Source organism: Conger conger, chromosome 3 (assembly GCF_963514075.1).
Source record: "Conger conger chromosome 3, fConCon1.1, whole genome shotgun sequence".
Taxonomy (NCBI): Eukaryota; Metazoa; Chordata; class Actinopteri; order Anguilliformes; family Congridae; genus Conger; species Conger conger.
In genome coordinates, this window is record NC_083762.1 from 19,483,694 (window position 1) to 19,511,406 (window position 27,713).

Below are 27,713 nucleotides of genomic sequence, written 5' to 3' on the forward strand. Positions count from 1 at the left end.
AACATCCTAAGCAAATCTGGTAATTTAGCTAGCTATGCTAATATGATGACTCTGCACAATTTCCGTTTCCTCGGCATTGCAGCTGTTTATTGACTGATAGAGTGCACCCATGCGCCTACAGACGCGTATAAGTCAAAGGCCTGGTATGTTTTTAGTGTATTAACGTGAAAGTTTAACTGGAGGTTTCTATGTACAATATGAGTGAAATCCAGGAATTTTGGCCATCTACTGGAAAGATGGGAAGACCGAATGGTCAGATATGGAACAATGCAGATGTGAATTTTCAAGGACTTTCAGTCTTGACTCATGGGTGCTCACCAATGAGTGTAAAAAAAACCTAGTCAATCCTTGGTAAAATATATTGGGATTAATTTCCGAGTATCACAGCGATTTTAAGTGGGAACTGTAGCAGAGCTTGACCTCGATAATGCAACCACATAGCCGGGTAAATTAGGCATTCAGTGATAGCTGCAAGTAAAACTGCACACATTATTATCACCACCATCTTCATTTTGAATGTCATGTTGATTTAAACAAGCTGTAAATTGAAGGTCCATGTATTATTGTGTACATCACCTTGAAATGTAGTTGAACAAAAACATTGAAACTTAACTAAATGTGTATTAACTACTGTTTTCCCCTTTTTTTCCTTTTTTTTTTTACTTTTAGAAAAATATATTTTTATCAAGAACCTTCAATGTCAAGCTTTAACCTTACAATACAATACAGAGGTCTAGCAAATTCATATTTTATCAGAGAATTCTTATGCCATACCATGAGCATTGAATTCCACTCCTGGACCCATGTTTAACTATGTCACTATGTTAACTATGTTGTACACTAAATTGGGAATGTAATTATAAAAATCCAGGTAATTTTCTGGGACAAAGGTAATATAACTAGTTTTGAGGTCAAAAACAAATGCTATTCTTATAATAGGACTACCAAAGGCTTTCACATACTATTAAACCTTTAACTCTGTGCGGGGTTATTGGCAGACGCGCAGTGTGATGTTCAATTGGCTGTGCCATCACCCTGTGATCACTTTATTAGGTAGACCTGCTTGTGAATGTAATATTTAATCAGCCCATCATGTGGCAGCAACTAAATGCATAAAAGCCATTACAAATGTTTTTGGTATAACCAAAGACTTAAAGGTACAATAGGTAAGATTTTTGTGTTAAAATGTTGTTACAAGACCATTGTAAATCCCTTCCTATCATTGAAAAAGGCTCACTGACATGTTGACTCACCCTCTGACGTGTTTATAGTCGGGTTTCAAAATATACAGTTGATGGCCTGACACTCTATAACTGTAGTATAACTGTACAATAATTCAAGCTCATTGGTTGAAAATTGGTTTTAATTGCCATAGCCAATGGCGTTTCAACGTCAGCACATTTACAGAGAAGGGGGAGGGATAAACAGTGTTGTGGTTTGAAGATGTTTGTTGCTGCTATTCCCCTCTTGACCGTTAGAAGTCCGAAATTACCTATTGTACCTTTCATTTTAATTAGCATCATCACTGATCATCATCACATTTATGTATGTGTATTACTGAATTACAGAACATTGTGATTCACCACACACATTCTTCAGGGGATTCTGCCAATCATGTAGCTCGGAACCATAAGCATTTCCTCCCTCAGGGTTTTGTCATGCGTCTCTTTTTACACCACTAGGGGGACACTGAAGACCTATGCTGAAGAATTAAATGTACATGCTAACTGGACAATGGACAATGTTGACACATTCTTGTTGTATTATCAGGTTGACTTGTAATATTTGTAACATATTTCATATTTTTAAGTGAATCAGCTCAGATTCTCACATGTATACAGAATCGTGTACTTTGCATTTTCATACAAATATTGTATTTGCTATGTACTTTACTTTGCTGAGTAAAACAACGGTAAAGATTTTTGAACCATAAAGAAATTCTATTTACCTCAGTTTTTTCCCGCAATATTGAAGGCATACGTTTTAAGCCTGCCTGTCTAGTACTGTACACTTAATGTCGGCTTGAAATTGGCTTTGGGGTAGTAATCTTTGTTTGTGACCATCTTGTAAAGCGAACAATTGGCTGAGTACCAAAAAGGGGGAACTAAAACAGATTCATAGTACTCTGCATGATAGCTAAATCATGCAGAGTACTAAAAGCTAAAACTTTTAATTTTGTTTATGTGACATCCTAGACTGGTTGATGCCTTGCATGGCAGCCAATCGCTGTGTTTGCATGAATGGGTAAATGAGAAGCATCAATTTTACAGCACGTTAGATAAAGGTGCTATATGAATGGCAGCCATTTACCATTTTACCATGTAGATGCCTCATTAAGCCCCATGTACCTGTTCAAATGGTGTATAGCACCACTGGTTGAATCCTTGGCTTGACTCCCAGCTCTACCTCAGTCTATTCCCCTCTGCTTTCTTTTCATTATTCTCCATGTAAAGCCTACACCTCAGGAAATACTATTAAAAACCAGGATGAAGAGATCAGTGGCCTTTGTAATCTGGTTGTATGATTTTCGAAGGAGACTGTAATCTTCTCAGGAGTAGACCTCTTTAAAAGTGTCTGGGTATTCCCTGTTGGCAGTTTTACCTTCCTACCTTTAATTGGTTAATATAATTAAGAATTGAGCTTTGTGGTAACACTGCTATTATCCTCTGTTTACATGATCTATGAAACTATGCATATTAGTTGACATGGGGGTCTCTGGGTATTAGTGATATGAGACGGTTCAGCTCGACTAAGGATTAGCCAAACAGCCAGTCAAAATCAGCCATTTTAATGAGCTATAGAAGACATTTCCAGGTTTTATCATGGGATCCGGCAGCTTCCTGAGAGATATATTTTGAGTCAAACTACCAATTGCAATATACACTCAGTGAGCACTTTATTAGGTATTTATACACATTTTTGTCTGCAGAACTGCTGCTCACCGGATGTTTTTTCTGAGTTACTCAAACCACTCTGTCTGGCACAAACAATCATTCCACGCTCAAAATCACTTGGATCACATTTCTTCCTCATTCTGACATTTGGAAAAACAGCTGAACCTCTTGACCATGTATGCATGCTTTTATGCATTTGGTTGCTGCCACATGATTGGCTGATTAAATATTTGCATTAACAAGCTGGAGCACAGGTCTACCTAATAAAGTGCTCACTGACTGTAGTTGATTATCATATTGAGAAGAATGTGGAGAGTATCACAGCATAGCATGTGAAATGGCAGGGCTATGTCACTTCCAACTTCAAGAGAAGCTGCCTGCTTCAATTTGTGGAAAATATAATTTATAGAAATAATATAGCTACTTTGCTCAGGTCATATACATAGAACCTCTAGCATGTTTTCCATCTATATCAATTAACAGGCTGAATACTGAGCTGGATTTAGGGTGCATTGGCCTCACACTCATAAACCTCAGGTAACAAATAGGATAAGGGGCAAATTACATTTTGCTGATAATAAGACAAGCTTTCCCTGCCCCCACCACACAAATACACATACAAGAAGACTCATATACACATAGTCAGATGTAAATATAAAAATGTTACATTTTGACAGGAAGCAAAGCTAAGGCAATTGCCAGATTGCCAGGTTATAATATCATGACAACACTGACACAACATTATTGGAGCATTATGAAAACCCATACCATGTCAGCTGATAGTGCACTGCATGATATGCCAGCCAAATTAATTGCAGATGAATACATCCAATGCTAATAATGATGTAGGACATCATAGGGATGACCGACCAGGATCAGTATAGGATCTCCCTGTGACGCACCTATGCTGGCTCATTTTAGCATCAAGGTCTTTGACCGAAGGTGAGATAATCCACCTCTCCTTGATCTTCTTCATAACCTTTCCCTCTTTCACACCAACTCGGTAAGCAGATTCCATAGCACTAGATTCCTGTCCTAAGGAGTGGCGCTCTGCTCAACGATCTGTTATGGATCTCAACCTGGAAGTATTAAAGTTCTGTTCCATTTCTTCTGGTATCATTTTTTTTCTTCATAATTCAAAAATTCACAAAGGTTCTGCATAGCTTTGCTGTATATACATGTATATATGTATAAATACTGTATATGGTCCATGTGTATGGGTTAAAAGTGAGATTAAATCTGAGGTTTATCATTGGAGGTCCAACATCATACATATCAAGGTCTGCTACTAATTCACTCATATTGCAAAGGATTACCTGGAATTAATACCTTGTATAGCTCATATTTGCCATCTTATACAAATTGCTTATGTTTGCTATCTAACACAATGTTAATTTGATTTTTTTAAAACATGAAGTTGGGTCATTATTTGTCTAAATACATTAGACATGGCATGCATCCTATGTTAGTGGCAAAGATTCTAAAGACTGCACCCATAGAGAATGAGGCCATCCCTGGGAGAAACCATCTAATGGAAATCAGAGATGTTCTCTTCTCCATAAGAAATGTGCCATTGAGTGATAGAAATTCTTCCTGGCTAACATTTAGTTGTCCCTGTGTCTCAGTGGGCTTAGCTATACAGACAAAGAGACCATCATGAAGAAATGAATATTTCTTCTTTGGGCACCATGCCCCTATCCTACTCATAACATTGGCAAATTCTGAAGTAAAGGATCGTGGAGAGGACCAAGAAGGAAGGAAAGGTGAGTGTAGGGGGCTGGGGAAGGGAGGGTTGTTCTTTGGGGGCTTCAGTGTTTTTAAATCCTCTTCATCAGGCATCAACCCTCCAGCAGACTTATCGTAATAGTTCACGACAAGTCTCCTTCCCTAAGATGTGGGACTGTAATCCCCCCAAGCCGACAAACTATGGAGCAGGATTTTAGATTCACAGCCTGTATTCTGTCTGTTTCTGAACATCCTGAGCTGGGTGCAGGAAGAAAAGAGGGAGAGGAGAGAAAGGGAGGGAGGGGGTGAATGACAGGAAGGAATGACTGCAGTAGCATCTTTGGTTAAAAAGAATGTAGTGGATTCCTGACTTAAAAACATTTAAAGGATAATAAAAAAGGGAAATAAAACAGGACTACAAAAAATCTGGATTTTGTTTTTTTGGCATCCATTTCAGAACAAACGAGTGAAGTAAGTTGCACCTTGTTGAATTCAATGATGTGTCATTTATAGTTTTATAGTAATCATGAAACCATGTATATAATTTGTAAATATCTTTTTTAAATGTATTTTAATTGCGGGGTGTGGGAGGATAGGGAACATGGGGGAAAGTATATATGTGCTATATGTGTTAAACTGGTGGCATCTAGAAAACCTGTGCTGCTTTTATATACTTTTTGAATATTATATGATTAATTTACATGCCGGTTATTAGACAAACTTTGATGGGCTTTTCCATCTAGTATTAGACCAAAACAAATATTGGCGTTGAAAAAGGCTGTAAATTCAACAACATCATGAGTCATTCATTATGTACTTTCTGAGAATAAATTTGTCTGGTTTTATTTGTATGGCTGTATTACCTTTAGCTAACAAGATAAACAACAATAGCCTATCTGTAATCAGCAACAGTAAAATCTGTCATTATAATTAAGCAACGTATAAAGCATTCACATACCACATACCACATAACTCCAAAATCAAAAACAAATAAGTACTGTAGCCCTCCTGTCAATGTCACCCAACGCTAGATTGCCTGGTCTGCAGATTTTCTTTAATGCTAGTTTAATCAGTTGCTACAGCTAGCTGCATAGTTTCAAAAAATTCAGCTTAGTCCACAAGCGACTGCTTTAAATACTGATTCAAAAGCAACAATGACAAAAATGAAGGTACTTAATCGGATCTGTATCTAATAAGCTTTGTTGGACACAAATCAATCACAGTGGAATTTAACAGACTAATTAACCCAATTTAAAGCTACAGCAGATAAATTGTATTGAGTGGCCCCAGGATGTTGAAAAGGTGCTGATTCCTGTATATGAGATATTTTGTATCAAATGGAGGTTGTCATGTTTTTAAGAGACTAAGATGGCAAGGCATTTGAAAAGGAGAGCATGTTTGAGCCTTTAATGTAATCCTTTAATGAACTTTACGGTTATACAAAGTCAGAGATGACTTCCATAGAGTCCCTATCCCCATACCAGACTGATCTTAGTGACATTAAAGTTAACACAGGGCATTTCAATGAACATTGGTCCGTATTGATGAAACTTTATTGACTATTGTTACTTCCAAGAGCAATTGATAAAGTTTCTATTGCATTACGTTACCGAGGCGTTGAGAACAAGTGCCCCATTATAGGCAAAGATCATTTAAACTATATCATCATAGAAATATAAATAAATAAAATAAAATAAAATAAAATAAATAATATGGTTAAAGATATTATGTTCTCTCCTGTCTTTCTGTGCTCATTTTTTCTTACCAAGTAATGAGACACATAAAGAGATACTAAGGCTTACTTTTGCATTTCCAGACAGTGGTCAGCAGTGATGAGGGCTTTTGTGTAATGAGAAAAGAATGTGTTTACTTGATTGCAATAAAATCTATCTATCTTTAGCAGCAAGATGCCAATACAGCTACCTAAATCCACTGCTGAGCAATCATTAAAAATTAGTTATTTAATGAAACCTAATTAATGGGAATTACAGCAACATATCATGATGTGTTCAGCTCAGCAAGTATAATTCAGCTCATACTTGGGTAATGCCCTTATTTCAATATTTTTTATTTAAATAATACAGTATGAATATTATTCCTAATTGTTAATTCACAGGTGAGGCACTGCCCTTGCACCCTTGAACAAGGTACTCATTCTGAATTGCTTCGGTAAACATAAAGCTATATAAAAATATTGTAAAATGAATGGAAGTCACTGTGAATAAGGGTTGCTGTTAAATGCCTGTAACACAAATGCAATACAGTAGAATTACAGGCTACAAAATACAGAAAAAGCAGAGTCTTACACATAATCTATCAAACTATTTCCAGGAAAAGCTTAATTTCAATGGATATTGGTCAGACTGAGTGAGAGGATTTATTTGTAAAAGTGTACTTCTCAGCAATGGATAAATTAGCTGGAGTCGGTAGCAGGGCTGTAGAACTCTGTAACAGGCTTGCAGTCCTGGGCCAATGATCTAAAGACACAGAGATATCAACTCCCCTGCAGAGCCAAAGACCAGATGGAATGCAGTTTTTGCATACAGTGTCTGCTGAAACAGGCAGAGCATATTCTAGTATGATTGGCAAACAGAGCATAATCAAATACGGCCACTTTTAAATATTGATTGTGTTATTCATATACCGCAAGTTGACTAGATTTCTAATAAAACTAATTTTGGAAAATCAGTATTTAGGTAAATACGCCTTGTGTGCATGAGTACTATGCCCAAAGAACATTTTCCATTTCTAAGATTGGAATTGGAAGCCAAAGGGAAATGTCATTTTAAGGAGCTCAATTCATAAATTGAAAATTTTAAATCATTTAAATCATTTTTGGGACATGTTCTTATTACTAATTCTATCAGAATATACGTAGTTGCTTTATTTTATTTTTTTAACCAAGAGTAATTTTTCCCATTGAACGTAATGCATAGTGCTCACTATAACCGGTTGTTAATGCATGGTGCATGTTCATATTTATAGTGTAGTAACTCATTTCCTGTGTATTTATTGCATTTAATGTTCAATATTGATGTAGCATTTTCAAATACTAAGAATATTGGTTAGGTAAAGGGATTTTGTGGTTTTCTTCTGTTGTCCTGAAAGCCATTTTGTTCACTATGCTGGAATAATTTACTCATGTTAGGATGTCTTTAATTTTTGTACTATTATCTTGAATGAATCATTGATGTTTTAAATTGAACACCTTGTTCAATTAATACATATAACAGTCAGTAGAGAACAAGACTATGGGAGAAGTTGAGGAGTGCTAAATGGGATCCCATCCCCTGGCATGCTCGGCTAGCATAGTTAATTCACCTGAATGCTTTAGTGATGTTGCATATACAGTAGCTGGTCTGCGAATATTGTAAGCTGCAAAATGAATTTACTGTAACGTAAATGTAATATGATGAGATGAAGCATGGAAAAATGGCAATGGGGCAGACATGATAGTAACTTTTCTCCTCTTCCTTATCTCATTCCCTCTCAGGTCATAGTGCTGTCATGGATATCGGTGGCTTGGAGACAGTGGTGGCCAACTCGGCCTATGTGGCGGCTCGTGGCAGCGTGGACGGTGCCGCAGCAGCCACCATGCGAGACAAGAAGATGCGTGCCAAGCTGGTTCTACCCCACATCAAGCAGTGCGAGCACATGAAGACTAAAGTGGACTTGACCTTCGACAGCATGTGCGTGAAGCAGCCCATTGGCCAGCGGCTCTTTCAGCAGTACCTAGAATCCGTGCCAACCCATAAGCCCCCCTGTGAACTGTGGAAGGACATTGAGGACTACAACATCTCAGAGGAGAAGGATCGAAAGCAGAAGGCCCAGAAGATTGTCAACAAGTATTATGATTCTGCCTCCAAGTCCTTCTGCAAATTCCTGGAGGAAAAGGCCATCACCCGCGTCAAGGCGGACTACACTAACATCCGGAATGACCTCTTCAAGGAGAGTGAGAAGCAGATGCTCAAACACCTGGAGACCACTGCCCTCGACGGCTTCAAGAAAAGTATGTACTTCCTGCGCTATGTGCAGTTCAAGTGGCTAGAGGGCCAGTCGGTAAATGAGGAGTGGTTCATGGATTTCCGAGTGCTGGGCAAAGGAGGTTTTGGGGAGGTGCATGCCTGTCAGATGAAGGCCACAGGCAAGATGTATGCCAACAAGAAGCTGAACAAGAAGAGGCTGAAGAAACGCAAGGGCTATGAGGTAGGGACGAGACAGGACTCCATTAATCACCCCTGATCTTACTGTATCTTTCCATTTTCATTGTCAGTCCCATATACTAGCGGGATATTTTGTGTTTAGTTTCTCTCATGATTTGCCTCCATGATCATGGTGTCCTTCTTTAACTCGTGGTATGCTCTAGTCTAGTCTTATTCTGATCCTGGAGTTTCAAAATGTTCAAATCTTTTTTTGTCAGCTCCAAGTGCTTCATTTATTAGTAGATGCAATTATAAGAAATTATAATTAAACAGCTAAAAATGAAGCACTGCTTGGATCTGTGAACAATAGGTGCTCATTGGTAAGGCAGAGTACCATGGCCACACATTTTCATGCTCATCCACCATTTATGGGTGTGTGTCCCCCACCCCCCCACCAAAACATTGGTCTCCTAAAACAAATCATAATTTGTTAGCTTTTCAATTATATCACCTCAATAATATATAATTACTATATAATTAATTACAATGTACTAGATAATTAATTATACAATAGTATAATATAATTGAAATAATTGATTTATGTAAGATCTTGGCTGCTTCTGGAGGTGTATTGTTGACATCTGGGAGTGGCCTCTCAGTGTGGACAGACCACACTCACACACACCCGAACACACAAAGACAAAAGATTAAACCACTGAATAATGATTCTTGTTCTTCCAGCACCCTTTGGCTGGGTTAGTCTGCATATGTGTGTCCATGTGCATGCATAAGAGGGTGACTGTGAATATCTGCCTGTCTATTCATAGGAATATTAAAAAGTAAAATGAACAGATGTTGTAATATAACAATAACCCATTTATTTCTGCATAAGATACATGATTTTAGAACACTATCAATGAGCGCAGCAGCACAGAAGTCAGATGTTCAGCTGAGAGGGAAGTGAACCTGCTTGGTATTGTAAGGTATCTGTACAGTGTGAAAAAGTACTGTAACTGAAGCATACTCAAGCCACTTTGCTGTAAGTAATTACAGTAACAGCTTTTCAGCCAACAAAATCCTGGGACAGAGCTGTAGTATACATTTATATGTATATGAAGAAGTAAATAAAAACACTACAGAAAGCCATCCTCTGTCTTCTATACTAGTATATAATGCAGATGGGGAAAATTTCAAAGAGTGGAGTGAGAGACAGGAGAGAGAAAGAGAGAGTAAGAATGAAAGAGATTTGAGGGGTGAGGTGAAAGGTGAGATTATGTGTTACTTAAGTGCAGAGAATTAGTTTAAACTCTAAGCAGGCCATATTTATTCAAAGAGGCTTGTAGGCAGCTGAGAGAAGCTGTGAGGTCAGAGAAGAAGAGAAAGTGTCTATTGTAATTGTTCTCCTGCTTGTCAAAGCATTACTAGATTAACCGTTTACATAGACTGTCCTAAACCAGTCCACACAACAGGTCCACTCTTTAAAAAATAAAGTAACATATCACATAATATGCATAAAGATACCTTTTACTGTGAGCACTGTACCAGGCATACCCCTCTGAAATACCAACAGTAACAAATGTTTGCTGCAAATAATAATAATTTTTTTGGCGCCATGAAAAAGAAAATAATAATAGAAACAGCAATTAATCATAATGTACACACATATGAATTAAATATCCCAAATTCTGTGTCCTTGTTTATTTTCCCTCACAGGCTTAACTAATTTACAGTCAATACTAGATTTCCCATTTTTCTACCTATTTACCTCCCACCTCTATGGTTACTGAATTACTCACTTGTTTTCTCATTGTAGGTTACTCTGGATAAGAGTGTCTGACAAATGGCAGCAATATAATATAGAATTCATAGATTTACTTAATCTCATTATGATTGTGATAATTTTTTTTTTTTTTGTCTTTTGAGAAGAATTATGTTACGGTACAATATCTACACTAAGAATAATAATTTGGAATATGTTCTCTCATTTAAAATCATGATAAGGTGGTCCCATAAATTAACTAAAAGGAAAGATAAAATCACACAAGTCAGATGCCAGTAAGAGGGATTTATTCCAAGTAAGTCATGGCTGAAACTCCAGGCCATGGCGTGAAGGCAAAGCTGTGTCAGATATTACACACTATCTTTCAGTCTATCATATGGAAAGTGCACAGTTTATCTGAAACTGGTAAGGCAGTCTAGCCCAATGTATTACTGTTCGAATAAGCAAGAAATCAATTATTGTACAATTATCTGCACCGAGTTATGGTCTGACTGATATTTGGTTGTGAAAATATTGTTTGGCTACTCATGATAAGATATGATTATGTGAATTAACTTTCACTGCAATTCTGTTATTTTACCAGTAACATAATGTGCCTAGTCGGTGAATATAGTGATACTGTAACATCAGCATAACATAATGCTAAGTCATAAGCTAAAACGCAGAACAAAAATTAGGACTAGAACATAGATCATCTTAAATTAACTGATAGCATAGACTTGCTTTTTCAAGAGTTGACAGAAGACATTGATATGCACCTATGTGTCTGAAATAAAATTAAATTCAATTGAATATTCAATAGCTCCTTACTCCTGAACTGGTGGGATGCATTTGTATTAGAGTGAAATGGATCTGTCGGCATTCATCCTAACTATGTCTTTCAGGGCGCAATAATTGAGAAGAGGATCTTGGCAAAGGTGCACAGCCGCTTCATTGTGACACTGGCGTATGCCTTCCAGACCAAGAATGACCTCTGCCTGGTCATGACCATCATGAACGGAGGAGACCTGAGGTGCATACTTATGATCATAGCTATGGTCTAAGATAATTTCCTCATAAGGGAGTACAAGTCATGAAATGACCTGAAATCAATGTTGCTTAGAACAAGGGTGTGCATGCATATGTGCCTGCATGCATGCATTATAAAGAGGGTGATTGGAATACAGCTAGGGTATGTGATGAGGACCAGGAGAGGTGGTTGATAGAGTCGGACCAGGAGAGGAGCATGTTGATACAGTAAGCGAAGCCACAAACATGGATTCACTTTCACGTATGCACACACACACACACATACACACATGCACGTGCACACACACACACATACACACACACAGAAGCACATGCACACACACGCACATGCGCATACACACACGCATGCGCTTGCACACACACACACACAGAAACACACGCACGCGCACACACACACACACACACACACACACAAGCACATGCAGACACACACACACACACACACACACACCTTGTTCGTAGCCTTGTTCTAATCCTCTTGCTAATCAGTCTTGGGGATCATCCTGATGGCTAATCTGTATGTGGGCAGTGAAGTCCACAGCTAGCATACTGCAGGATAAAGTATATTATTCAAAGGTTGGTTCCACCTTTTGAGTCTGGGTTCCTCCGAAGGTTTCTTCCTGCAGTACATTCCATCAAGGAAGCATTTCCTTGTCACTGTTTTTGATGATTGTAAGGGTTAGGCCAGGGTATACAGCGATATTGTAAAAAATGCCGAATTAGTCCAATGTGATTGATTGTCACATACCAGAAAAATGAAAATACAAAAGCATTGTGCATGAAATGAAACTGAATGACCAGAAAATGGATGACCAGAAAGCAATTTACCCCCTATATAGATATCACATGTACAATGTAGATGAGAAGAACCCTGGGTTCAAGGAGCCAAGAGCGTGCTATTACACAGCCCAGATCATCTGTGGTCTAGAACACCTTCACCAGCACAGGATCGTCTACAGGGACCTGAAGCCAGAGAACGTGCTGCTGGATGATGCAGGTGCCACCAGTCACTATTGTCAATCTCCCATTTTGTTTCTACCTCCTCTACATTGCCCCCCTAAAAATGGAAATGGAGGAATGAAATTACGATTCTTCCTGCGGATGAGATGTTTGCATGTTGCAGTGTAGCCAATTCTGCACTTGAAGTCTTCTGCATAATGGTGGTTTGTGATATTTTCACCCCTGCCCTAGGGGGCCGCTGGTGCTGTCACTGGTCATTGTTTTATAGCTTTTCTTCACAGCTTGTAGAATTTGCCTGTCATCAACTGTAATTTTCTTCCTTGGTTCACCCATATGGTGTCTATTTCTGAGTCCACCAGTGTTTTCATTCCTATTCAAGGTTCTTAACACAAAAGTACCTGATTCTGTAATTGTCAGCTGATTATCTATATTCTTGTCATATAATTTCTAATCCAAAAGCAAAAATAACTAATTTCACTCTACCAGTACCATACTTTGGAGGGCACTGTCTGCTTAAAAACCAGTTATGGAATGCTTCTCTATGTGTATTGTCCTGACTATGTTTACATTCATGTAACTATTACACGAGGTGATGCTTATGTGTTCCAGCAATTTATGGGAAGAACAGCATGCAATCACATTAAAATGCTCTAATCACGAATCACTAGTTTTACTACCCTGTACTCTGTAACAGGGCATGTGAGGTTGTCAGATCTGGGTCTGGCAGTGGAGCTGAAACCTGGTAAAGACAAGACAAAAGGCTATGCTGGAACTCCAGGTCAGTGAACTACTCAAACTATATTCAAGGAATAGCTAACAATTTGATTTAACAATAGTACAGTAGAACTCACCAGCTGCAACAGCTGGCAGGACTTCTTCATATATGAATGAATCAGAGGGATTCATGATTAATGATTGATTCATAACTCCAGAATTTTGTTCAGCATCAGGGTTTAGAATTTTAGAATGTTTCATCATACCAGAATATAAAAGATCAGATATATGTTTTCACCCTTCAATGCTAGTTGTTATCCCATGATCTTGAATTTACAGTAGGTCACTGATAAATGTTCTTTAATGAGTTTTCTGAGATGCTGTTGGTTCTTGCTGTCTCAGGATTCATGGCTCCAGAACTGCTGCAAAACAAAGAGTATGACTACACTGTGGATTACTTCACCCTGGGTGTGACATTGTATGAAATGATTGCTGCCAAAGGACCCTTTAGGGTTCGTGGTGAAAAGGTACAGTATGTCCCCAAACTCACCCCCACATCTGCTTGAACAGTTTTGGCCCCCAAAATATATATATACATGTCATGCACCTTCTCTTTCTTCATTACACATTAACTCTCCTGGAAAGGATACAAATAAATAAATTGAATGCAAAAATCCTGTGAACCTGAGTCATCTTCAGTAAAACAATTACAGCAAAGCTGAAGAAATACAATATTAAACAGAGCCAGTAAATTGTGATTTTGAACATGTTTTAAGCTACCCATTGTATTTGGTTGTTGTGGCCATGTCATGCTGCTGTGTTTACTATCACTTGATCTAGGTGGAAAATACTGAGGTAACCCGGAGAATCCTGAATGACCCAGCCTCCTATACAGATAGCTTCAGCAAGGATTGCAAGGCTTTGTGTGAGGGCCTGTTGGAGAAAGATCCCATGAAACGACTTGGGTTCAAAAACGATAGCTGTGATGAGTTGAGGAACCACCCCTTCTTTAAAGATCTCAACTGGGGCCGACTAGAAGGAGGTGGGGAGAACTACTGCGTCATTACACACAGTAATTGTTTTTGTAAACCAGCTGACAGTAAAGACGAGGGAGAGGATTTTTATGCTTTTTAAAGTAATCAATTCTAAGCTGATTGAAATAAAACATAATACATTTATTTTGCTATGTGCATTTTCAGCACCACATCATAACATGTCACACAATAACATAACATGTTACAATAAGGGTACATGAATTTGAATGAATTAATCTAGTAGTTAACATTAAATAATTGATGTGCAAATACATTAGTTGAGCATGAAATTAACTTTACATTAATTAATGTATTTGTTAACTACTAACTATTGTATTAGTTACATTAATATTTATACATTAGCAAACCATAGGATACACACTCAGTGACCTCTTTATTAGGTACCTGTACATCAGCTTGTTAATGCAAATATAGACTTCTTTTTTTGACTTATTAAGTCTTCTGCTGCTGTAGCCTATCCACTTAGAGGTTTGACTCATTGTGTGTTCAGAGATGCTCTTCTGCATACCTCTGTTGTAATGTGTGATTATTTGCGTTAATTTCACTTTCCTGTCAGCTTCGACCACCCTGGTCCTTCTTCTCTGAGCTCATTGACAATGTGTTTATGCCTGCAGAACTGCTGCTCACTGGATGTTTTTTCGTTTTCGCACCATTCTCTGCAAACTCTAGAGACTGTTGTGCGTGACAATTCTTGAGATACTCAAAGCACCCTGTCTGGCACCAACAATCATTCCACGGTCAAAGTGAATTCGATCACATTTCTTCCCCATTCTGACACTTGGTCTGAGAAACAGCTGAACCTCTTGACCATATCGGTATGCTTTTATGCATTTAGTTGCTGCCACATGATTGGCTGATTAACTATTTGCATTACCAAGCTGGTGTACAGGTCTACCTAATAAAGTGGTCACTGAGTGTATTTCTAAATTAAACTCTATTTGCTCACACCTATCTTCTTGATAAAAGAATAATTTTTACCTACTTTCCTCCCAGGCATGCTGAAGCCACCCTTTGTTCCTGATCCAAGAATGGTGTATGCAAAGAATATCGATGATGTGGGTGCCTTCAGCACTATCAAAGGAGTGGTTCTTGACAACAAGGATACAGAGTTCTTCGATGACTTTTCCTCAGGGAATATTCCCATCCCATGGCAGGAGGAGATGATTGAGACAGGTGTGTTTGGTGAACTCAACCTCTGGCCGGGGAATGGCAAGCTGCCAAATGACCTTGACCCCAACTTTGTTCCACCTGTTGAGGCCAAGGGTGGGGCTTGTGTGCTGCTCTGAGGGGGGGGGGGGGGTGAAGGGAAGAAAAGTTTGACCAACAGAAATCAGAGGGTCAGTCAATACAAACTAAAATCTACATTTTCTGTCATAATATTTATGAACTCTAACCACACCATACAACTTATATCACCTCAAGTCTTTTGGAATTACAAAAGAAATTGCAACAGATGTTAAATAGTCCACAAAAAAAATATTGTTCATAAGTTAACTGGCTCCTGCAGTTTTCCCCATGGGATTTATTTTGAGTTGATTTTCGGAAAATTCATGTTGAAATCTACAGTAGTCTTGTACAAAAAGGTTTTTTTTGTTGAAAGAGGTCTAACAGATGTGTGCAAAACATGGCTACAAACTTCCTCATATTGGCTGTCATTTAATCAATTAACTGTCCTTAGTATTGCTTTTAAAGTCTTGCCTTTGATTGTCAGTTAAAGTTAAGGACAAATGTTAATTGAATTCCAGCTAGTCTCTTCTTATAGACTGCAGGCTGTTTCAGGCATACTATGCTGCCATATGTTGACATGAATATGACTGTGCTGGCCACAACTACACTATGGCATGGCAAAAAAAACATGACCTATGCAATGATGGAAAGGGTGAGCTGTGGTTAACATATTGTATCTTGATGTGACATTAAAAAACAATGCTTAGAGAGTTGATAGTCAGGTATAGAAAAACCAATATGGATACGTAAAGCAGAAACTCCAATTTTGGTCCTTGCTTGTACTTTAGTGTGAATGATCAAACGAGTAAAAAATGAAGCCGCGGCTACCAAAGAGAATCGTAATTGTGACTATATGCAGGTAAAACCTATTCATTCTTATGAAGCTTAATGTGGCATTCATATTTTCACGGAAAGGGCGCTGTTTAATTAGCCGTAAAACATGAATGAAAAGTACCGAGGACCGAGATCCGAGACAAATTTTAAGGAACACACTGCGATTATAAAAGCTTGTCAGTGTTCAGTTCTCTAAAAGGAAAGTTTTCTATTGCATTGTATTGACACAAATAAATAAAAATAGGTAAATTAGCCAAAACCTCAAAGGTACTGACCTAACCTTTAGGTTACTTTTACACATTTTCATCTTTGACTAATATAAATAAATATATTATGTTAGTTCAACGTTTCTTTCTTTGATTGTAAATTGTGCTTCGTATATGAACACATACAGTATTTAATATGCAGAAAGAAGACATGTTTAGAGCTTCTGAATAATGTTGTGTAATGGCAGGCTTCCCATTGTCAGAATACATTGTCTGTTGTTATAGTACAGATATGATAACAACGTGTACAGTATGGTACTTGTTCTTGTGTATGTGACAGATTTGTTCAATGTAAACATAGTGTAGTTTAGGCTTTATTCAATAATGGAATCCCTAACTTAAAATTTATTTCAATATAATTTTTAAACGGAATGCTCTAATTTATTGAAACTTTAATTTCAATGTTGAAACAAGTTATTTGGGAAGGTCTGTGACACGACCGTACTTTGGAATGGTAACCTGTCATCTGTAGTGATTAACGCAGATGTACACATTTTGGTTATACCATATTTGGCTCATTGAATAATTGACATAATGGAGACACAATGTGGGGGGCATACTGCACATGCCACAGTGGTGCAGTGGATAGAACTGCCATCTCACAGCAGGAAGGCCCTGTATTCCTGGCCAGGGGTCTCCCGTGTGGAGCATGCTCTGATGGAGCCCGTGTGGAAATCCCCCACGCATGCCCATAATATGCCTCGGTCATCAGTATACATTATCTTCAATATCAACAAATGAGGTGCAAAAATATTACATTTCAGGTATACAAATTCTGAAGCATGATTCAAACTATTGCATTAAAGAGTGCATTAAAGAGTGAATTTACATCTTAACAATTATGTTAAATTATTTAGAGGAACCCATGGTGGATGTTGATGACTATAGACTAAGGTCTTTGCAGAATTATCTAACGTAAGTCAAGTGATGATGCATATAATATGATATGTATGACAACATAAAGATTCTACAGTAAATAAAATATTTTGAGCAACTGTATAATTGCATGGTTGTAATTGTGTCATATTTGTACAATAAAGATTCAGGCAATCCCAGGCTGGTCCAAACAACTGCTGCAGGTACAGGTAGACCAACGGTTGGTTACTTCTTCTGAACAACCGTACAACAAGTTATTTATTTGATCAGCCAGCCATTGATTAATTGAGTGTGACAGGATTCTTACTTATTATTTTAATTGAAAACAATGATTGAAATAGAATAAATGAATCAAAGCAATGGCTGACTAAATGTGTGTTATTGAATGGTTTAGTATGCATGCATGAACTAGAATATGTGCTCTATAATGTATGTTTTAAAAATGTATGTTTTAAAGTCAAATTTGGTCAGAAAATCTGAACTCTCAAATAAATGAATATGCTTAATAATGAGCAAGAAAAAGAAAACTTAACAAGATACAGTACTCCAAGTCCAGTCAGGTTTCTGGGTGTTTTTATTATTGTTTTGTATGTTGTCTTTTAGAAACATTAGTAAAAAAAAATTGATTGCATTGAAGGTCTTAAATTGAGCATAATGTAATGGAATTAAATGCTGCTAAATATTTTTTATTCTAATATTTTCTTCATGAAATCTATTCAATTTAAATTGTATATTATATTTTTGTCATTGTAGGTGTGAGGGAAGAAACTGTGAAACAATCAAGAGTTAAAAGGGATAAAAAGTTGGTAGAAAGTTAGGACTGAGGACATGATGGAGTATCATAGGTAGTTGAGAATCAAACAATGAAGGTGTGATCTGGGGGAGTCCAGTTTTGTGATGAATAATATGGCCTGATGGATCAACAGAAAGGGGTGAGGTGAGGGGGACAAGGGAAAAGAGGTTGAAAACATGGATCCACCCAGTACACCAGACGTCACATTGCTTAAGGTGAGAAAGGACAGCTGTGGGAGGAGATAGAGCTGTCCTGGTGCAAGGCCCGGTCCAGATCCACATCCTGTCCTTGGACTTGGATGAGCGACAGGCAGCCCTCCAGCCATTTGGAATCGCTGTCATCTGGAAAGGAAAATGTCTGAGGTCTGCATTCATTCAAATCTTTCACTTTTTGTTCATCAAAATGTAACTATGTAACACCAATGTTAACATTGGGCCTCATGCAAGAACCACTTGTACCAACAGATTTGTGGTGAAACCACTCACACAAGTGATTAAAGAAAACTTGTTGCATTCACCATTTTCTTATGCAGGAACAAAATTTACGAGTTGTCCTGACCTGGTGTACGAATTATGTAAGCAACACATTCCATTAATTTTCTATGGAGAGGCTTGCAGTGCATGATGGGCACATGTGCATTACTCACAAAACTCAGACTTAAATTTTTTTGGGAGGATTTTCGTGGACTGTTTCAGAGGAATAAGAGTATTGCTATGTTTTTCCAAAACCAATGAACCAGAGTCTACCCAATGAGGTGTAGACTATGTGGTAGACTATGTCCCTTGTATTTTTCGATCCCATTGGTTATCTATCTGACGGAAACCACCAACAGTACCACCAATTAAATGGACAGATGCCATTTTTATTTATCAGTATTCCGGACAGGCCTAGCCTTATTTTGGGGCGACAAAACATTTCTCATCAACGCGCACTCATTTATATATAGGTGAGATTCCATGATTATTTACAAGAGTTTTATGAAGTGACCCTGTAAGAAAATGAATCTGACGTGGCACACTTGTATAAAAAAGAAAGTAAGACATATTACGATAAAAATACAAAAATGCATGAGGCCCATTGTTTGTACGGATATATATATCTTATATCTGAGGAAGAGAATAAAGAGAGATAATAATACATTACAAAAGATACTAGACTTTTATGAATGTAGTGTGGCATTCCATTTTGCCATTTCACCAACTTACCTGGAACTCCCCCAAAAGCCAGCTGCATCCCATTGTTCCACATTGTCACCCAGTCATGTGTATCATCCACCAGATTCGAGCGCTGCTCCTGGCCAAGCTCCACTTGGACTTCATGGCTTGATAATTTCAGATACAGAGTATGTGGACCTAACTTCAGACTGCCCTTTTGTGTGCCAAATTTCACAATAAGCTCCTATAACACATGTGTACATACATGAAAAAGACAGTGAATTTGGAGTTTTGGAAAATAAGAACATCTATTTTAGTGACACTACTAAAGATAGCTTCTTTGAAAAATATACAGTAAGTACATGACTTCCATTTTCAAGAATGTGCTGTATGAGAAATACTTAAGCATTTAATAGTGTTAGTACATTTTTAATACAGTGTAGATTTATCTAACCTGTAAGATCAATTTAAGCAATTGCAAGGGGTATGATAGAAAAGAGGGAACTGGAATCAAATACAATTTAAGGGTATGTAGTGGTTTAGGAGTTGTGGGAATTTTACCATCAATAATATCTCCTACACGTCTATATAATAACTTGTGTACACGTCTGCATATGAGAGTACAGGCATTTGCATGCATGTTCATACCTCTGTCTGTGGGTTGGCAGTGATGGTGAGCACTGCTTCATCCTGGGAGCCCTTCAGGCTTAGAACAGTCCCACTCCAACTCAAGGAGTGTCCCTGGATCTTCACCTCAGCTCCACCATCTTCCATCTGGTTTGCTGGGAAGTCTGCAATGCACAGGACCTTCAGGACCTTGCTACAATACATAGTGGACACAATACAGTGCTCCAATACAGTAAGCCCTGAATGAAAATGAGATGATGGCCAAATTCAGATGATGCTGACCCTGCTGGGGCCAAGATGGTAAATGAAACAGGTGTCACCTGATTTACAGTAAGCAAATTTATCCCGCCTATTTATCCCAAAAAAATGGAGATCTTGGACTTTGTGGAATTCCTTATATCTTTGTGTCACAATGTGAACAATTCAGCATTCCAACTCCAAGAAACAATATCAAGCTTTGTTTTCCAAACAACAAGAAACTACGATATTAGGTGGAATATTTAAGTCATCGAGCTGAAATAGTTATAATTATACTTATACTTATAGTATATAGGTCCAAGCTAGAGTTTGAAGGATCTCCCCTTACCTTATGATTATACTTCTCTGTTACTGTCATCAAGGATGGAGACAGATTAACATAATATTGGCACATGTAATACTGACAGAAAATTGTAAAATCGATTGCTGAGAACAACGGCTACAGTCGGGCGGCAATAGAACACTCATGAACATTCAGCAATGTCAGTGACACTCAAAATGTTTAATAATGTAAGACAAAATACCTATAAAATCAAACCAGATGGTGAGGAGTGCATGAGCAAATATGTTCCCCCACACAGCAAAAAAGTTGAAATTAGAACTATTCCAGCTTGTGGCGGAGAATTGGCCCTGTCATCCAAGGCCTGCTGTCTCATCATCTCTCACCTGAAGAGTTAAAGAGAGCCAGGCCAGTCCCAGGGAAGTAGCTGCCTTTCTGGATCTCATCGAAGCAAGGATGGAGCACCTCATTAGGGCCCAATTGCCAGGGGGCGCTGATGTTCAGCCAGTTCCCTGCTCGCACACAGCCATCCATCTCTGTCTGAAGCTGGGCATAGAGAGAGAAACACACAATAGTATAGGGTACGAGATGGCTTTGGGCTATACTGCCATGAAGTTTTAGAAGTATTCATAAATCTGAGGGGTATTTCAGAGAATGAATCGATGATAATGAGAGGTATGCATGGCCATCATACATGACTAGAAACTTGTGGAACAATACTTCAAGTACTTAAGTCTAGGCCTGTGAACTGGTTCTACCATTAAACTTTTTCCTGTGAAAAATAAGTATTAATGGGATGAAGAATCTGTAGGATGTATTAACTCTTGGCACTGCACAATTGTTTTAGGTATGTACACTCACTGAGCACTTTATTAGGTATTTATTAGACATTAGTTGGTGCCACATGATTGGCTGATTAAATATTGTCATTAACAAGCTGGTGTACAGGTCTACCTAATAAAGTGCTCACTGAGTTTACAGTAAATTAACACATGTACGAAAAGTAACGATGATTAGAGTATCAAAGGAAGACAAACAGACCGAGTTCATAAGCTCCAGTTCGCTGCCAAGGATTCCCCCAAGAGAGAGACGCATTTCTCCTGTCAAGTAAGAATCTGGATTTGTGTGAAGTCCCAGCATCAATGCAGCCGTGCCGTCTAATTCCAACCACACAAAGAGGCCGTCACTGTGGAGCTCCACCTGGTGGGAAGTGCGAGGTGGGACAGGTATTAACATTCATTTCAAGAATTAGGATTAAGAATTACACTAGAGGAGAAATTCACAGATATCAATTTGAGATGAATATTCAATTCATGAATTTGATGTTATTGTTTTGTGCGTTAAAAAATGGCTGAGGAGATATACAATACTGTGCAAATGTTTTAGGCAGGTGTGAAAAAATGCCGTGAAGTAAGAATGCTTTCAAAAATAGAAATGTTAATAGGTTATATTTTATCAATTAACAAAATTCAAAGTGAGTGAACAGAAGAAAAATCTAAATCAAATCAATATTTGGTGCGACCACCCTTTGCCTTCAAACCAGCATCAATTCTTCTCGGTACACTTGCACAAAGTCAGGGATTTTGTAGGCATAAAGTCAGGTGTGTGATTAACCAAGTATACCAAACAGGAGCTAATGATCATCTATTTAATATGTAGGTTGAAACACAATCCTTAACTGAAACAGAAACAGCTCTGTAGGAGGGTTAAAACTGGGTGAGGAACAGCCTGTTATGTACGGCACTGAGGACCCAAAAGCAGAGATCAAAAGACAATGCCCAAATCAGAATGAAAAGAATAGTCGAAAAAACAATCGAAGGTCAAAATCCAGGGAGTCAGAAAAAACGGCTGAGCCAAAAATCTGAATCGAGAAGGCGAAGCAAATAATCAAAAACCAAAGAAATGATGGGCAACCAAAACAAGAGGGCAAGGCAACTCGGAAATCTATGATCAACGTTCTGACGACGAACAATGCGGAGACTGAGGGAGGTGACAATCTAGGCAGGGCTAGGAGAAAGGTGGGCTAAACAAATAGACAACAGGTGGGAAACATAATTGGGTAATGATACAATAACAGGGGGAGACGAAAACGCAGACTGGATGCACGTAAACACATGTGAAACAAACGGCTCCGGATTAGGGAGTAGACATTTGCATAGAGTGAAGATGTAGTGATAGTAAGAGACAGGTACGGACACTTTGCTGAAACTAAGCAAGTAATTCGGAGTTACAGAACAACGTGGAAAGCTATGAGATTACATTAGTGAGTTAGTTACGTGATTAAATCTAAACTACCCAATTAAAGTGACTGTTAGTTTGTTAGTTAGACAGACATTAAGTGTATTAATCGGATTAGTACTGTACAATATCTAAATTAGTAGAAGTTAGTAAGAATAGTGCTTTACAACATTTAACAATCGAGAGAAGCCGGAAGTAAGGAATGCGAGGCTGGAAGAAATGCTGAAAACCCAGAAACTAGCCAAATAGTGAAGCACACAGACAAGGGAATGACTCGAGCTCAGAAACATTCACACACAGACATAACAGGGGATCACGAATGCAAAAACTGTAATGGGCAACACTAACCAGATGAACATGAATAACTAACATAAAATAAACAGTAATAACACTAAAACAAACGGAACAAACTCAGAAACATTACACAGCCAAACTCTGCTTCCAAGGTGAGATTGCTGAAGACAGTTTAATGTCAGAAGTCATACACCATGGCAAGACTGCAAGACTGAGCACAGCAACAAGACACAAGGTAGTTATACTGCATCAGCAAGGTCTCTCCTCAAGGCTAAAACCAAGGGGAGACATTCAGAACTATTTATTTTTAAACCAATCAATCTAAAAGGACACATCTGGGCAACAAGTCACATGTTCCAATACTTTTGCTCACCTAAAAAGTAGGTGGTCTAATACAAAAGGGGATATGTTTTTAACAAGTTGTTTAATAAATCTAGATAAAAAATACCAGGAAATAAAAGCTGAAATTCAGATCTGTCATCTCATGTATAACTTTGGACCTGAAACTCAATTGTCTTCAGTGTATAGCAAAAACAAAGGAATTGTATATCAAAAACTGGGACCCCACTGCACGCATTGTGTGGTCAGTTTTGCTACCTTATGCCACTTTCCATCATTGAGCTTGGGGCCACCTGCCACACTGCTCAGTGAATTTCCTTTTCCGTTCTGCATCTCGGGCACACCCCCCCTCAGTCCAAGCACAAACCAGGCTTCTCCTCCTTTCGTATCGCCATAGAACACCACACCCTCAGGGTCCAGTGTTCTTAACTCAAATGAGGACTTCAGGCTGTGGAAGACAAGTGGAAAAAACACTGGAGTGTTACCATTTTTGCATTACAATTTAATTTTCTATATTTTGTTTTACATTGGTTTATTATCTAAAATGCTACTTTCACAGCCCACACAACTGGGATGATAAGCATACATTTATAGTACATTTAAAGCAATAATTAAATAGGTGTAACAATACATAGTGCATTCGGGATAGTAATTCATATAAATATTATGATGACATACTGAATGGTGACCTAAGATTGACTGACCTGGTAATTTCTCTCATGTTTACACTGATGTGCATCAAGGGTGACTTGGAACCCCATCTTCTGCCAAGATTGATGAGCCCATTTCCTGATATCAGTTGCTGCACAAATCACAACATAAGCTGTTTCACACCTACCTGCCCAAAGTACATGACTTCTACATACAGCATCCTACATTATTATATGCAGAACACAGTCACATACTGCTATATACCTGCACACAAACACAATACATACTGCCACTAGCCATCATGAACATACTTTCATTCTCCACAGTCCCACACACACTCATACACTCAATATTCACAGTCAAAATCAAACTAAGCAGTACGTACATGTACACCCTTACACCATCATATGACATGCTATTTTCAGAGGATTTTGAGATATTACCTCCAAAATATGATAATATAGATATTATAGACACAATCCAATTAAAAACTTGTTTTTAACTTTGGAATGATTTTGTTCAAGATGGACCCAGGACGAAATACAAAAGTGGGTGAAAGAGGAAGACAAATGGCTGGATGATGGAGGGGGTGATGGAGGGGAGTATGAATGGTGCCATTCAACATAGAGGATGGATGCCGGATGCTGGGATATATCAGCTGATGATTGCCTAGGTTGGATCAGGCATGCACAGAGCTTTCCCTGGTGTATAGCAAGAGAGGACATACGATGCGATGTTGACAAGAACATGAGGAAAAATTATTTCAACGAAAACCAGCATTACTGTACCTGAGACTTCCAATATATATTTTCAATGTAAACTACATCTATGTACATACATATACTGTAGTACATTACATACAGTAGAGATTCTATTGCTGATGCAATTCTGCTTTGAGTTTTGGTAGTTTTAGTGCATTTTGAACATGAACTGAGCTGCTGCGCCAAGCTGCGTGTTGCTGCTGAGAGTTGTGTTATTAAAAAATCAACTCAGTATTGAAAATTCTTGTTAGCCATTGTAAAAAACTGTATTTGGAGAAATGTATGTGGAGAAAAATGTGTTTTCTGATTTGTTGTTGTGTTTGCATCGACAGTGAAAGACAATGTTTTTATTGGTCAAGTGAGATTTAGAAAATCGCTGAAGAAATGCTGAGTTACGACCTTGTTTCCTCAGAACAGAAAGTAGGCATCAGGTGGTAAAAAAAAACGTTAAGTAAAACTAGATGAGTCAGACCCGCAATGTGCAAAAGTTGACTTACCGTTTCAGCTCCACTTCCTCTTCCTTGAGCTGCCTGTCCCAGGCAACTAGAGCTCATACAGAGCAGCACCAGCATGACCTCCCTAGAGCCCATTGTTCAGCACGCTCAGATATTCTGACCAGCTATGGCAGGCCTCTTCTCCTTGGTCTCTCTGCAAATGTATGAATAAGCCTGTCCTGTCTCTGACCCTGGAGCATGTGATTTCACGGTTGCACGTTTGCCAAGAAAACATGTTTAAATAGCTGTTCAATGTAGTAACAATGGTGAATGATGTAGTAACAGTAAGATATTATCAGAACTGATAACTGATGATGTTTCAACCTGTTTCGTAATACTACTGTTGAAACCTATTTCTTAAACACTTAAGCAAGAAAGAATGTTTAAGAAGAATTGCTTAAATTAGCTAAGGCATTGTGATATGACCAGTTCCTAATTTGTGATGTTATTGTTACTGATGAACGACCTTATGATAAAAAGTGTATGGGAAAGGGGAACAACAACACGGTCTATGTGCCGGACTGCGCTTCTCCTGCCTGTCCTTTAACCTGAAGGCGTCTTTGACCATCCCTTAAACCTGAGGGCTGTCTTGGAAGAATACAATGTTAAACAGAGCCAATAAATGGTTATTTTGAACATGTTTTAAGCTGCCCATTGTATTTGATTATTGTGGCCATGTCACGCTGCTGTGTTTACTATCACTTGATCTAGGTGGAAAATACTGAGGTAACCCGGAGATCCTGAATGACCCAGCCTCCTATACAGATATACAAGGATTGCAAGGCTTTGTGTGAGGGCCTGTTGGGGAAAGATCCCATGAAACGACTTGGGTTCAAAAACGATAGCTGTGATGAGTTGAGGAACCACCCCTTCTTTAAAGATCTCAACTGGGGCCGACTAGAAGCAGGTGGGGAGAACTACTGTGTCATTACACACAGTTATTGTTTTTGCAAACCAGATGACAGTACAAACGAGGGAGAGGATTTTTATGCTTTTTAAAGTAATCAATTCTAAGCTGATTGAAATAAAACATAATCAATTTATTTTGCTATGTGCATTTTCTGAGTGCAATCCACTTAGAGGTTCGACACATTGTGTGTTCAGAGATCCTCTTCTGCATACCACTGTTGTAATGTGTGGTTATTTGCGTTACTGTCACTTTCCTGACAAGTTTTTGTTTGTTGAAAGAGGTCGAACAGATGTGTATAAAGCATGGCTACAATCTTTCTCATATTGGCTGCCATTTAATCAATTAACTTTCCTTAGTATTGCTTTTAAAGTCTTGCCTTTAATTGTCAGTCAAAGTTAAGGACAAATGTTAATTGAATCCCAACTAGTCTCTTGTTATAGACTGCAGGCTGTTTCAGGCATACTATGCTGCCATATGTTGACATGAATATGACTGTGCTGGCCACAACTACGCTATGGCATGGCAAACAGAACACAACCTATGCAATGATGGAAAGGGTGAGCTGTGGTTAACATATTGTCAGGGTGGGAGGTAATACCCCTGGTCACCACCTGAGGGCTGAGGATCATTGATTTCACCTGATCCTCATTTACTTCAGGGGAATTACCTCCCGGGAGACTATTTAAACCCAGTCCTGCCTTCCGTTCAGTGCTTGTGTATTTAACTGTTCGCTCTTATACCAAGCCGGTAAAAGCACAGGGTAGACTCTTGCTGTATGAGGCCGGTATTGTGCTGGTAGTATTGTGATTGCTATTACGGGTAAGGTTGGCGTGCAGTCGGTCGCTCTTGTTCACTGGCGCCTTCCTTTAAGGTTCTTTGTTCTTTTTATTTGAGACTCGTGTGAGTCGTGGGTAGAGGGACGGTGTCCCCGGTAACGGTATTTTTGTTTGTCTTTTATTCCCGAGCTGCGTCTCGTGGGTTTTATTTTATTGTGCCTAGCATTTTTGTCGCTAGGTTGTATTTTCTTTTCGGGATTTCCTCAGTCCACTACATCACTGAGGGTTTACAAGCACCAAGTTTGGTTTGTGATTTCGCCCAGTTTCAAAGGGTTGTTTTATTTTCTCCGCAGCCAGTTTTTGGGCTCTTTTCTGTTTAGTTTCTGAGTCGCCTTCGGGTTTGTTTTTGTTCCTCCCTCTGAAAAAACAAGATATGTGGATACATGTAAAACAGAAATTCTAATTTTGGTTCTTGCTTGTACTTTAGTGTGGATGGTCAAATGAGTAAAAAAAATGAAGCCATGGCTACCAAAGAGAATCGTAATTGTGAATATATGCAGGTAAAACCTATTAATTCTTATGAAGCTTCATGTGGCATTCATGTTTTCACGGAAAAGGCACTGTTCAATTAGCCGT

General features: G+C 38.5%; 2 protein-coding genes across 2 annotated transcripts; one reads left to right on the plus strand and one right to left on the minus strand.

Annotated features, from left to right (window-relative positions):
• The first annotated feature begins 8,126 nt into the window (after positions 1 to 8,126).
• grk1b (G protein-coupled receptor kinase 1 b) lies at positions 8,127 to 15,585 on the plus strand. Its single transcript, XM_061235159.1, has 7 exons — positions 8,127 to 8,825; positions 11,426 to 11,553; positions 12,410 to 12,567; positions 13,225 to 13,308; positions 13,647 to 13,771; positions 14,085 to 14,286; positions 15,293 to 15,585. The coding sequence occupies exons 1-7, from the start codon at positions 8,127 to 8,129 to the stop codon at positions 15,583 to 15,585; spliced, it is 1,689 nt and encodes a 562-aa protein (XP_061091143.1).
• Positions 15,586 to 18,058: 2,473 nt separating this feature from the next.
• On the minus strand, positions 18,059 to 25,618 carry LOC133125140 (sex hormone-binding globulin-like). The gene is made up of 8 exons (XM_061236883.1): positions 25,395 to 25,618; positions 24,190 to 24,287; positions 23,744 to 23,933; positions 21,656 to 21,814; positions 21,001 to 21,160; positions 20,098 to 20,240; positions 19,501 to 19,693; positions 18,059 to 18,636 (listed from the first exon to the last, which is right to left on the minus strand). Exons 1-8 carry the CDS (start codon positions 25,485 to 25,487, stop codon positions 18,506 to 18,508), a joined length of 1,167 nt encoding a protein of 388 aa, XP_061092867.1. The 5' UTR covers positions 25,488 to 25,618; the 3' UTR covers positions 18,059 to 18,505.
• Positions 25,619 to 27,713: the final 2,095 nt, after the last annotated feature.

What these genes read in the sequence shown, in the direction of transcription:
- grk1b (XM_061235159.1), top strand. Translation starts at nt 8,127, where the DNA reads ATGGATATCGGTGGCTTGGAGACAGTGGTGGCCAACTCGGCCTATGTG. An exon ending in CGTGCTGCTGGATGATGCAG is followed by an intron (nt 12,568 to 13,224) that starts GTGCCACCAGTC and finishes ACTCTGTAACAG; the next exon opens with GGCATGTGAGGTTGTCAGAT. An exon ending in AGGCTATGCTGGAACTCCAG is followed by an intron (nt 13,309 to 13,646) that starts GTCAGTGAACTA and finishes TTGCTGTCTCAG; the next exon opens with GATTCATGGCTCCAGAACTG.
- LOC133125140 (XM_061236883.1), bottom strand. Translation starts at nt 25,487, where the DNA reads ATGGGCTCTAGGGAGGTCATGCTGGTGCTGCTCTGTATGAGCTCTAGT. An exon ending in AACATGAGAGAAATTACCAG is followed by an intron (nt 23,934 to 24,189) that starts GTCAGTCAATCT and finishes TGTCTTCCACAG; the next exon opens with CCTGAAGTCCTCATTTGAGT. An exon ending in GGCTCTCTTTAACTCTTCAG is followed by an intron (nt 20,241 to 21,000) that starts GTGAGAGATGAT and finishes TGTGCATTGCAG; the next exon opens with ACTTCCCAGCAAACCAGATG.